The sequence below is a fragment of the Myotis nattereri genome (assembly GCF_964212035.1).
Source record: "Myotis nattereri genome assembly, chromosome: 1".
In the NCBI taxonomy this organism is placed as follows: domain Eukaryota; kingdom Metazoa; phylum Chordata; class Mammalia; order Chiroptera; family Vespertilionidae; genus Myotis; species Myotis nattereri.
The window spans coordinates 33230688-33244796 of NC_138075.1; the positions used below are offsets into that span (position 1 = coordinate 33230688).

At 40.0% G+C, this 14109-nt stretch overlaps 1 protein-coding gene across 1 annotated transcript in view; it reads right to left on the minus strand.

Annotated features, from left to right (window-relative positions):
• Positions 1-14109, minus strand: part of SYT16 (synaptotagmin 16) — a gene marked incomplete at its 5' end in the record, with an annotated part of 92858 nt that overhangs the window by 12381 nt on the left and 66368 nt on the right. The window contains one exon of the mRNA XM_081090340.1: positions 665-945. Coding sequence (XP_080946466.1) covers positions 665-945 — 281 coding nt within the window. The remainder of the gene's footprint in view (positions 1-664; positions 946-14109) is intronic.

Genomic DNA, 14109 nt, shown 5'->3' on the forward strand with positions numbered 1-14109 from the left:
ATATGTTCAATAGAAAGAGGTATTTAATTAATACAAATTTCTTTTATAAGTGCACATTTATGACATTTGTTTGTTAGGTAATTAAGTGAGGGGGAGTTTGAAAAAGAGAAAAATGTGAAATAGGAGCCTATGGGTGACAGTACATTCTTCTTTGAGTGTCTGACTCATTTCTGTATTTTGGAGTTTTTTGCACCATATTAAGACAATTCTGATTTATATGCGTAAGTGGTTACAAACAGTAACATTTAACAGCTCCCTTGCAATCTGAGGTTACTGTTCAAGCAAACAGACGAGAGAGCAGGAGAAGCTTCATCCCACAGCCTGAACCACCTCAATAACCTATTAACACAAATTAACTCATCCTCACTGCTTGCAACTATGGTAACATTTGCCACATAGTTGATTGTATATGTAGAATTTTTTAAAAAAATCACAATACTTAAATCCAATTCAAACCTTGAGAAAACCAAAGATCTCCTCCCCCCACAGCACCCCGATCCCCCACACAGAATGTCCTAGTGGTTAGTGGAATCCAATCCCTATTTGAAAGCCTGTCCTTAAAGAGCCTGCCAGCAGACACTGAGTTGGTGTTAGAGGTCAACCACTAGCATAGAGACACCTGTGGGCAAACCTAGGATTCGAGCAAGGTGTGCCATCTGCAGACCTGCTGGCCCTTGGTCTCCTTCATTTCCAACCAATGGTCTTGTTCCTCCTCTCCACTACTGTTTTGACCCAGAGCAATCCAACCAATCATCTCTTTACGCTTCATGGTGCGCCTGTTATAAACGGAGATCATCAAGGTGACATCAGAGAGCTGAAAGAGGGCCACCTGGAAAACAAAGGTCTCCTTATAGACAGGATTGGGCTGACCGCGTCGAATGGACGTCTTGCAGCGGAACATCTCTTGACCCACAGAATTGAGGAGAAAGAGCTTTCCATAGGTATCTAAGAAAAAACAAAACACAACGGAAATGAAAAATCATCCGTGCTTTCAGTTTTGCTGGACTAGTTGTAGTATTTACATGGGCAGCAAATTTTTCCTTTTCACATACTGATCAGCATCCTTAGGCCTGGTACTTGCCGTGGGACTAACATATTTTACATGAGCGATTAAGGAAAGGGATTATTACCTGGAAAGCATAATGTTTCATGCAGCCCACTGTCGGGCACCTTGCCAATGTTTATAAGGAGCCCTACACATGCAGAAGTGTACTATATACACACACAGCCATAGATACAATTGTGTTTATGCACATGCAGTTTTTCATTCCCATTTTATTTATCAACAAGATAAATGTGTGGATTTTGCTCTATACATGTTTTCCTTTCCATTGTCAAAATACTGTTTTGTGCCTGAGTTTAAGAGTCCCTTCTTTTCTCACATGTACATATTCTTTGGACCATCTCATCTACTCAATGACAACTACCAACTCTGGCTTCAGTGACAACTACTAAATCCGTCTCTCTAGCCTAGATGTCTCTCCCGAGCTCAGGATCCAACAGAATACTACATTTCTCTTCATGGATATCCCACACACATCTCACACTCATCAGGTTCCCAACTCAAACACTCGCTGTTCCACTGTCCCCCATCTCTCATAACATCATCCCCTCAATGATCCAAATCAGTAATCAGGACTGCATTTTTTTGACAAGACTGGCTTCCTCACCCTGGTCCAGCCAGTGAATCACCAAGTATTATTGATTCTACCTCCTGAGTAGTTCCCCATCCACCCACTTTTTTGCATCCCCAATGCCACTGAACTCTCAGTGTACAGCATAAGCTCAGATCTCAGCATCTCTCACCTGCATTCCTGCACGCTTGCTCACCAAACACCAGTCACTGGATAAGGCAATATTTGTAAAATGCCTATCTGGTCATGTTACTTTCACTAATAAGCAAAAACAAACTTGTCAATACTTCCCACTCGTCTCAGGATAAAATTAAATTTCTTTATATAGACTAAATATTTGGGCCCTGTTTATCTTCTAGTCTTATTGCACACCACTGTTGCCTTTACAAATTGTAATCCAACCATTTTGAACTACCTTCATCCCTCCAAACCCACCTGCTCTCTTTCCCTTTCACTTTTACACAAGTTATACATGTCCCGATATCCCAAGTGATACCCACCTTCAAGTGACTTCTGCTCACTGGTTTGGTTTGGACGTTACTTTATCCAGATTTCCTGACCACTCTCCTTCCCCACCAGGCCTAGTTCAGATAACCCTCCAGGGGGTCTCATCAAAATCAAGTGTTACAGACATAGATACAGAGAACAGACTGATGGTTGCCAGAGGTGAGGAGGGTTGGAGGAGTAGATGAAAAGGTGAAGGAAGGGACTGAGAAGCACAGATTGGTAGTCACAAAGTAGGCAAGGGATGTAAAGCACAGCATAGAAAACATAGCCAATAGCATCGTCATAACCATACATGCTGTCAGGTGGGTACTGGCAATATTGTGGGGAACACCTTGCAAAGCATATGATTGTCTAACCACTGTGCTACCCACCTGAAACTAATACAAAATAATACTGAATGTAAACTGTAATCGGAAAAAAAAATTTTTAATCCTATTTTAGCTTCTCTCAGCACGTATCACCCAGTATTTTACTGCTTGTTTACTTGTCTGCAAGACTCTCAGTACCCCAATGGTAAAAGGAGGGACTGCCTTGTTTATTATTGTATCCAAAGCCTGGCCCAGGGTCTAACATGTAGCACACATTCAATAAGTATTAAATATTTTATAATGAATGCTCATGACTAGCCAGGATGCTCAACTTTTCTTTGTTCTTTTGGTCTCAAGTTTTTCCAAACTTGCAAAATGCAGCTTGTTTGATGATCCTTGCACTATTATGTTGTAAAATGGTAACTAGCATCATATATTTAGTCATTTATAGAAAGGAAAGAAAACGTCCAAATCACTGATATAGTCTACTACTTTTGCTAAAATTCTTGAAAGGATCATTACAAAGAACATCATTCCTAAAACAATTATATTTTTAGGAAAATCACATCAATTTCTTGACTTTTTTCTTAACTATGACTTTTACCACTAACTTACGTATGCTCTATTTAAAAAAAAAAAAATCCTAAATGCTAAGGTGCTTTCCAAATTCTATTGTTCTGTACATTCTGTACAGACTGAAAGCTGATTTGTGTTTACTGCTCACTTTCCCACCTAAAACCAGTCAAACTTTTTACAAGCGTAAACCCAGGTCTCTGTAATCTACGTAGAGGAGAGCATTGTAGGATGGGAAACAAAATACAACCTGCGGTGTTCTATGTTGATTTTTCCCTATCCTGGTTCGATGTGTTGTTTTATGCACTTATCCACTGAGAAACACAAGGTGTGAAATTACACTTCAGGTGGGAAAACACTTCTCTTTCTCAGACTCGGGCTCTCCACTCTTCAAACTGCTTTACGGAAAAGCTATCAGCAAACCAACAACGGGGGAGTGAATTAGCATTGCTGCCTCTGTAGGGCTACATGATTCCCGAAGGAAAAGTTCAATCCAGCCACCAAACTGCACTGGGAATTCTGCTGCCAGGGTGGCAGTGGGAACTGAGTTAACCTTGCAAGCAAGGACCTGCTTATTTCACAAAGAGAGCAATTTCCAGCTTTATCCTGTCGCAAGACTGTTTTCTAGTTACGAGAAAGGTCACCTCCTACGAAGCCACCATCTCTGAATTGTAAGTGACAGGAAGGGGAAATAATAATTTCATAAACAATCCAGTCTGCGGACACCTGGCCAAAGGAAGGAAATGGTGCTGATCATTCTGGCTCACAGGGGAACCTTTATCAGCAGGAATGATGTGCTTGCTTTTCAACAACCTGACCAGAGGAGCAGGGCATTCTGCTGTGTAGAAGAGTGGGGAGCAGGGCTTGAGTCTTTTGGGGTTCGTTGACTTATTCTGATGACACCAGTCCAAACGGATAGAGAAAGATCCACCGAAGTAAATAGACAACTTAACTGGGCTCTTTTTTAATTCTTTGAAATTGATTATACTTGTTACAAAACAACAGCAAGCAATATTTTATCTTCTGACGATGAGGTAGAAAGTCTCTCAGTGTCTCCAGTAACTTGAAACTATGATCAAAACACGGAATGGGTCACGATCCCTGAAGTGCTGGATGCTGTTCTGCCAACTCAGTTCTCCAACTGCTTTACCTGCACTTGTGCCACGAGTGGGAGAAAAAAAGTGTAACAGCACAACAGTCCTCCCTCATCTCTGGTTTTGCTTCCCATGGTTTCGGTTACCCGTGGTCAGCCACGGTCAGAAAATGTTAAGTGAAAATTTCCAGAAATAAATGATTCATACATTTTAAAGTGCATGCCATTCTGAGGATCTTGATGAAATCTCCCACCATCCCCCAGTTCTACGGGGGAGGTGACTCACCCCTTTGTCCCCAGTATCCAGGCTGGACACACTCCCACTGTTCGCCACTTAGAAGCCACCTGGGTTATCTGATCCACTGTTGTGATATCTCCGAGCTTGTGTTCAAGTCAACCTGGTTTTACTTAATAATGGCATATTCACATAGCGTTTATTATAGTATATTGTTCTCATTGTTCTACTTTATTACTAATTTGTTAATCTCTTACTATGCCTAATTTATAAATTAAAATTTATCATAGGCACGTGTGTATAGGAAAAACATAGTACACTTAGGGTCAGTATACTATCCATAGTTTCAGGCATCTACCAGGGAGCATGGAACATATCCCCCGCAGTAAGGGAGGGCTCCTGTACACAAATCCTCAATGTATCACGGCACCAAGTACATCTCTTGGAACTCAGAAGTCATTTTTCCCAAGAATCAATGTGATACCACAATGGCTATTTCTATAGCCCATACAAAAAGCTACCCCTTTGTAGCATGACAGTTTACCACCTGGTACAACAAATGCAGCCTCAGGATGAGGGCAGGGGAACCATGATATTCTGGGCATGGGAAAGGAATTTCATCATTTGAATTTATTAACAACTATCAAACATTTTAAACATATGTAAAAGAGTAGAGGATAATAATACACATATTCAGTACCTACCCAGACTTGTAATATTTAGTATTTGTCTTATTTACTATTGATCTGTTTGCTTTTTGTTTGACTTTTACAAAATAAAATATTACGATTAAAGATAATCTTGAGTATTCCTCCTTGATCCTGTTCAACTTCTCCTAGGTAACTAATATCCTGGGTTTGGACTGCATCATTTGCATGTATGTGTTTATTTTAATTTTTAGTTATTGATTTTAAAGAGAGAGGAGGTGGAGAGATGGAGGGAGGAAGAGAAGGAAAGAGGGAAGCATTGATTTGTTATCCCACTTATTTATGCATTCGTTGGTTGCTTTTTTATGTGCCCTGATCTGGGATAGAACCCACAACCTTGGCATATCAGAATGACATTCTAACCAACCTAGCTACCTGGAGAACTTTCATGTATGTCTTTAGATTTTCACCCTTTAAGTAAATGAATGTTGGATTTTCACAATATAAGTAAAGATATTCAAAATATATTTAACAATATTTTGCACATTAAAAAAAATTTAATATTTTAGCTTATGACTTCCCAAAACTTATTTTTTTCATTTGATATTAAATTTGTTATATTATCTATATTGATATATAAATCTGATTCATTTATTTTAATAAACTACAGTGTTTAATAAACTACAATGCACTTATCCCTACTTTTAATGAATGGATATTTAATTGTTTATAATAACCAAGAATTGAAAATAGTTCAGGGAATATTTTTCTATATTTTGCATTGTACCAATATTTGAGACCCTTTCTAGTATATACCCAGGAGTGAATTACTGGCTTTTATAAATTTTAGATACAGAATCATTGTTATGTTTCCTACTAGTATCTTTTCCCTACTTGTAGTTTATCTTTTTGCTCTGTTTATAGTACATTTTGCAGCATAAATGTTTTAAATTTTATGGTATCAAATTTATCAATGTTGTCTTTTAGTTGATTATTTTTAAACAAAATTAAGAAATTCTAGCTAAACTCAATAGTCTCCTGTATTTTCTTCTATAAGTCTTAAGAATTTGTTTTTCACATTTGATCTTTTTTAGATATAACATTGTTAGTTTCAGTGTACAACATAATTTGACATATGTACTAGTATATATAGTGAAACTAGAGGCCTGGTGCATGAATTCATGCACGGGTGGGGTTCCTCAGCCTGGCCAGTGATCAGGGTTGATGGGGGGGTGGGGGTGGGGACAGCCATTTGAGGGGAAGGTCCACGCAAGGTTGGCTGGCCAGAGGGAGGGACCACAGGATGTTGGCCAGCCACAGGAGGTTGGCTGTGGGAGTGCACTGACCACCAGGGGGCATCTCTTGCATTGAGCATTTGCCCCCTGGTGGTCAGTGCACATCATAACAAGCAGTTAACCAGTCGTTCAGTCATTCGGTCAGTTGGTCACTTAGACTTTTATATATATAGACTAGAGGCCCAGTGCATGAAATTTGTGCACTCTGAGGGGTGTCCCTCAGCCCGGCCTGCATCTTCTCATAGCCTGGGAGCCCTTGGGGGATGTCTGACTGATAGCTTAGGCCCAGTCCCTGTGGGGAGCGGGCCTAAGCCATCAGTCGGACATCCTTAGTGCTGCCACAAAGGCGGGAGAGGCTCCTGCCACTGCCGCTGTGCTTGCCAGCCATGATCCCGGCTTCTGGCTGGGCAGCACTCCCCCTGTGGGAGCACAATGACCACCAGGGGCAGCTCCTGCATTGAACATCTGCCCCCTGGTGGTCAATGTGCACCAGTGCAACCAGTCATTCCACCATTTGGTTGGTTTGCATATTAGCCTTTTATTATATAGGATGATTGCCCGTGGGTAAGTTTAGTTATCCATGACCACATATAGTTACAAATTCTTTTCTTGTGATGAGAACTTTTAAGATCTACTCTCTTAGCAGCTTTCAAACATACAATACAGTAAGTTAACTATAGTCACCATGCTGTACATTACATCCCCAGGACTTATTTATCTTATAGCTGAGAGTTTGTACCTTTTGACCATTTTATCCCTCACATCTCCCACCTCTGGAAACCACCAATGTGTTCTCTGTATCTATCTTTAAAAAAAAGATCTCACATGTAAGTGAAATCATACCCTATTTGTTTTTCTCTGACTTACCACATTTAATTTTTAATCCACTGAAATTGATCTTTGTGTGTGGTGTGAAGTAGGGGTCTAATTATTTTTCCATATGGGAAGCATTATCATTAAACAGTCCATTATCTCCCCGCTGGTTTGTAATATGTCTGTCAGATATCAAGTTTCTAAGTTTGAGTGTCTTTCCCTAAGCCTGGTGATATTTATTATCATCATTTCATAATATGTCTTGATACTGCTAAAAAGAATCCCTCTATCATCTTTTTAAAAACCAAGTTATTCTAAGTTTTTTCTTGATTTAACTGGCTCTTACATATGAATTTTAGAATCAGCTTATAAGGTTTTTTTTTTAAGGGCAAAACATACCAAAAAAACACTGTTGGAATTTTGATTGGGATTATATGGGATATATAAATTAATTTGGGAAAAGTTGTTCTCATAATATAAAATATTCTCACCAATGAACATAGTATCAATTTAGTTTCCTTTTGTGTGTTTTAGAAAGTTTTATAATTTTTCCATAATTTTCACTCATATTTTATAGTTATCATATACTAGAGGCCCGGTGCACAAAAATTTGTGCACTCGGGGGAGGGGGGGTGGTCCCTCAGCCCAGCCTGTGCCCTCTCGCAGTCTGGGACCACTCAGGAGATAACGACCTGCTGGCTTAGACCTGCTCCCGGGTGGCAGAGGGCAGGCCTAATCCCTAGGTGCAGCCCCTGGTCGGGCTCAGAGCAGGGCAGATTGGGGTGCCTGGCCAGCCTGGATGAGGGGATGATGGCTGTTTGCAGCTGGTCACACACCCTTCAGGGTGGGGGTCCCCACTGGGGTGCCTGGCCAGTCTGGGTGAGGGGCTGAGGGCTGTTTTCAGGCTGGGACTGAAGCTCCCAACTGCTACTTTTTTTCTTTTTTTCTTTTTTTTTATTCTGAGCCAGCTTTAGCTCTGAGGCTCCAGCTCTTAGGCCTCTGCTCCTGAAAGCAGGTATCTGGTTTGTTTAGGTTCTACAATCGAAACTCTGTATCAACTCCAGGTCTGAGATCCCGGCTAGCTGAAAGCTGGTTTCTGGGGTTTTGTTTAGCTTCTATTTTTGTAACTATGTTTCAAACTGCAGGCTCAGAGGCCTGCAGCGGCAGGCGGGGAACGTTGCAGTCCTCCGTCACTGAAGCAAGCAAGCCTCATGTTAGTTTCAAGCTGCCTGGCTGCCAGCCGCCATCTTGGCTGACAGTTAATTTGCATATCTCCCTGATTAGCCAATGGGAAGGGTAGCGGTCGTACGCCAATTACCATGTTTCTCTTTTATTAGATAGGATATGTAAATGTATATATAGCTTAGATATTTTGTTGCTGCTGTAAATTGTGATGTTTAAAAACTCTACTCTTTAATTGTTCCTGATACATTAGAAAACAATTGATTTTGTATAAGAAACATCTTAGTTTAAATTTGTAGATTTTCTTTCCTTTAATATTTTTTTATTGATTATTTACAGAGAGGAAGGGAGAGGGATAGAGAGTTAGAAACATCAATGAGAGAGAAACATCGATCAGCTGCCTCCTGCACACCTCCTACTGGGGATGTGCCCGCAACCAAGGTACATACCCTTGACAGGAATCAAACCCAGGACCCTTCAGTCCACAGGCCGACACTCTATCCATTGAGCCAAACTGGTTAGGGCTAAATTTGTAGATTTTCTTGTATTTTTATGTAAATAACCATATATTTTTTTCTTATTCTATTGCATTGCCTTCAGCCTCCAGCCTAATGTTGAATAAGAGATGCTGGTGGGAGCCTTATTTTGTCCTGACTTTGAAGGGATTTCAGGATTTAAGAATGATAGTGAGGCCGTGGCACTGGTGGTGCTCAGTGGTTAGAGCATCAGCCCACACACTGAAGGGTCTCGGGTTTGATTCCTGACCAAGGGTATGTACCTGGGTTGCAGGTTCAATCCCCAGCCCTGGTCAGGGTGAGTGCAGGAGGCAACCAACCGCTCTCTATCTATCTCTCCCCTTCCCTCCATCCTTTCCACTCTCTCTGAAAAGCAATGGAAAAAATATCCTTGGGTGAGGATTAACAAATATATATATGGTGTCCCAAAAAAATATATATATACACACACAATATGAATAATTACAAAGGCAGTGTTTATTTAAATATAGTTGTATGTATCTATAGATATTGTGTGTGTGTGTGTGTGCGTGTGTGTGTGTGTATATATATATATATAGTGTCCCCAAAATATATATACACACACAATATGAATAATTATAAAGGCAGTGTTTATTAAAATACAGTTCATTTTCAAAATTGAGCTATCAGCTGTTGAAGTGTGTATACATTGTTTGGGGGCACCCTATATTTTCTTAAAATGCCCACTATTAAGGATAAGCAAGTTCCCTTCTGTACCTTATATTAGTTGTTGATATGCAATACCATTTCCACCTTTCTAAGCTCTTTCCTGTACCAAAGGGGTGTCAAGCCATAAAACTACATTTGCCTAAATCTCTGGCCTGTGAGACCCCAGCTAGACTAAACTAATGAAAGCTACATTCATGAGACTGGAAAGGGGAGCCGTAACTGTAGGCGCAGGTGCAGCCACATGGGCAGCATTAGAAGCCTGCAAAGCAAGGGTTTGCCCACGTGTTCAAACATCCTTGTGAGAATCACCCCTTTTGTGTGTTCACAGCTCACAGACCAGATAGGCTTCTTTCCTGTGATACCTGAACTTCAGGACTTCCTTAAGAAACCCTGCTGACATTTCTTCCCCAGGGTTAAACCCTGTGATAACTTCCAAATTACCTAGAGCATTTTCCTGACAAAATCAGCCTGATGTAGTAATCAGTAATCTGAACTGGAGTGTGACCATAAAAAAGAAAAAAAAAAAAAAAAAAAAGAATGGGCACCCGGCCTAGAAGTTGGTGCCAGGTGATGAGGAAACTAATATCAGAGGCCAGAACAGCGGAGATCCATAATCCATGTTACATGATGATAAAAACCACCATCTGCTAGAACTCGAAGGAAGAGCATACGCCTAATGAGCTTGCTGATCCAGGAGACAGATTGAAAAACAGAATGTTAAAAGTGAGTATTCAGTGCGACTGGCTTCATTGGGAGGTGCAGGGAGGTGAGAGGTAAGCCTGGGAAAGAACTGACCGGTATGCAAGAGGCAGGGAAAGGAAGAGAGCATGCAGGAATTCAGACCCTTTTGTGGTTGGAAAGGCTGATTGCTCCTAGACCTCCAAATAGTAAGAGATGGACAATGGTTAGCCATTTAGGTCAAATACCAAATTAAGATGTAGCTTCTCAGCAGATTTGAGTTGACTGGACCATGTGGCTGAGATCTGAACAGCAGAATATGAGAAGAGATGTTCAGTCGTGGCTATCTTCAACCACTCCCACCAAGAAGTCTCCCATGCTGCCTCCTCCCCTTTCATGGCAATGATGGAGCTCACATGTGAATGTGCTACTATCTCCCAATTACAGAGCCTGCACTCATCACAGATTGGAGGAGTCACCTGACTCACTTTGGAAAGTGATGCAAGAGAGAAATCAACCTGCCCTAACCAGTTTGGCTCAGTGGATGGAGCGTCGACCTGCGGACTGAAGGGTCCCAGGTTTGATTCCGGTCAAGGGCATGTACCTTGGTTGCGGGCACATCCCCAGTAGGGGGTGTGCAGGAAGCAGCTGATCGATGTTTCTCTCTCATCGATGTTTCTAGCTCTCTATCCTTCTCCTTTCCTCCTTGTAAAAAATCAATAAAATATATCTTTAAAGAAAGAGAGAGAAATCAACTTTTGCTGTGTAAGCCACTGAGACTGTAGGATATATTTGTTACTGCATCACAGCCGAGTCTACACTAATGCACTTTTTATTATTCATCTGCTAAGAATAATTATTTTCTCAATAATGGACACTGAACTTTATCAAAAGCTTCAATTGTGCCTATTGAGAAAACCATGTTTTCTCATAAATCAGTTAATATGGTGAACTACACCAGCGGATTTTCTTAATGTTAAATTTTCCTTGCATTCCTGAGACAAGTCCAGTGTGTTGGTTATTTGTTTGTTTTTTCTTTCTCATTAGGATGCTGGTGAGTGGGCCCAACATAAACTGCAGTGTATGTGAGAGGTTGGGGAGAGAAGAACAGGGAAGTATTGAGAAGAGAAATATTAATCTAATGTTATATCTATTTTTATATAGCATTTATTACATTTATTATGACCACTAATATATTTTGATTGATTTTTTTAATTTTGTTTTATTGCTTAAAGTATTACAAAGAGTAGTACATATATTTGATTGATTTTTATTGTGTTGGTTTGTGCTTTCTATCTATTCTGAATTTTCTATGCTTTTAAATATCTTTTTCTGCTTTCTGTTGTATTAACTGAAGTTTTTTTTTCTGATTTATTACCTCTCTTGGTTTTAAAGTTGAATTAAAATTTTAACATTACACCTCATTTAATGTCTCAAATTAATCAGTATCTCTTAAACAATATTAGGACCTTAGAATTCTTTGATTTCCATCTCCTCTTCCCATACTTCATGTTATTTCTGCCTAGAATTTTATTTCCACTTCATGGTTGTACTCCCAATATTGGTCATTTTTCCTACTATTGCTGTTTTTTATTATGCAGTCTACATATGCTTATATTTATCTACATGTTTACTATTTTTTGTTCATTACTCTTCCTTACACGTCACTTTTTCCATGTTCAATTTCCTTCTTCCCAAAATACATCAGTTAGTCGTTCTTTCAGTGATAAAACCTTTCAAATGTTTTGGGAAATATCTTATTTTTCCTTTACTTGAACAGAATTCTAAGTTGAGAATGTTTTTCTCTCAGGACTAGAATGATATTCTCCCCAAGTCCTCTGGCTTCTATCATTGCTGTGGAGAGGTCTCTCCTCTGTCTTACTGTTAGTCTTCTGCAGGTAACTGAGTTTTTATTGTTATTTTTTCCTTTTTATAATGTTATTTTTTCTTTTCTTAAACAGCATTATTGAGATAGAATTCATATGCTATGGGAACTGTATTTTCTCTCCTGTTGCTTTTCAGATTTTCTAAGTTGGATATGGTGGTGAGAATTAAATGAGTTGATGTAAGTAAAGGAAGACCATTTATGTTCTCAATAAGTTAGTGCCACATGGAAATCCTTCTATGAATTGGTCCTATCTGAGCACAAAGTGGCTATTAGTAAACACTCACTGTATTTCACTGAAACCTGGGCCAGGATTTGTAATGAAGGTGGGTGCCCCACATCTTTGTTTAGTCCCTGTCTCCAGGCACTTCAGTCATAGCGCGCACCCCCGCCTCCCTCCTTCACACTAAAATGAGGCAGCCTGATTTGCCTTTTGTTTTTCTTTCCTCCGGTCTCTGCTATTGTGACTGCCTAACAAGGTTAATATGCTGCTGCTGTAAGTATGATCATTTGGGAGGTAATTATCACACAGAGCCAATCCTGCACATGCTGAGAGGCTTGGGAACTTGTTTTAACTGGCAGGGCGGCTTAATGACAGTGTTCGACAAGGACCATTACATGTGTGTATATACACACACGTACACATTGGAGACAGAGGCATGGCAATGACGGAGCTGGAGAGAGAGAACCTGCAGCAGAATAGCTAACATTTTTTTAAACATAGCACTTGTATCAGTAACATTAGCTTGTTGACCTCATTTAATAGGGAAGAAAATGAAATTCGGGGAGGTTAAATCAAATGTCGAGGCCATGCAGTAATTGTGTGGCAGGCGCAGGAAAAGGACAGAACAGAGCTGCTAAATGGTTGGAGAATTGCCTTCCCATGAAGCCAAATTCAATAGATAATCAAATGCTTCTAATTCTCAATGGTGACTTTTTAAAAAGCATTTGCAAATGCGCGTCAGGATTTTAGATGTCTCCCAGCCGCTATAAGCTGCTTTTCACCTGGACCACCCACCGCCTACAGGTGTGGAGACTATCCTGCACCATCCTAACAGCAATCGTGACAACAGTATTTGGAATACTGACCACATGTACTAAATGAGATGTTACCTTGGAAGGGCCTGGAATGATTCCTTGGCACATGGTTATGGGATGTGGGTTAAGATTAGTTCATGTTGCTACCTCATTTATATACTCTTTCTGAATCAGATCTATGAGCTAGTTTCAGTAATTTCAAATAGCCTCATTTATCTTCCCTAGCATACCTTTAATTTGAAAAAACAACAACACAGCAATTTATAGTTTATAACATGAGCATTTTCACCAAAAAGATGGTAGATAGATAGATGATAGATAGATATATTTTATATCTATATCTAAGTCTACGTTATCTATCTATCATCTTTCTATCTACCTATCTACCTATCTGTCTACCTACCTACCAGATGAATAGAGAAAAGGTTAAACTTGAAAAGGAAGATATTCCCAATCACATACTTTTCCTTGGGATGAATTTGGTTTATAGAGGTTCAGCTGCTTGGTAGTCTCTCTATCTATCCCATTCAAGGATGAGTCAGGGAAATAGAGTTCAACCTTCAGATGTCACCATAATAAATACACACACACACACACACACACACACAGTACCCCTACCTATGGCTCTCTTGTTTTATTTTTCTCCTCCTGACCCAGCTGAACCATTCCAGGCCATTTTTTTCTGCCCAAAATTTTATAACTAAGGTTGTACAGTGGACACCCATAAACCCAACACCTAGATTCTTCAATTGTGATGTTTTGCTCCATTTGCGCTATGGACTAAATGTATACATCCTCCCAAAATTCGTATGTTAAAGCCCTAATCCTCAGTGAAGCCATTTGAAGGTCTGGTGGTATTTGGGGCCTTTGGAAAGTGATTAGGTCATGAGGTGACACTCTCATGAATGGGATTAATGCCCTTATATGAAGAGACATGAGAGAGATGATTTTTTTTCTTCCTCTTGCTGTATGAAGACATGACAAGAACGTGTCTGCCTGCCAGGAGCGCTGGCACC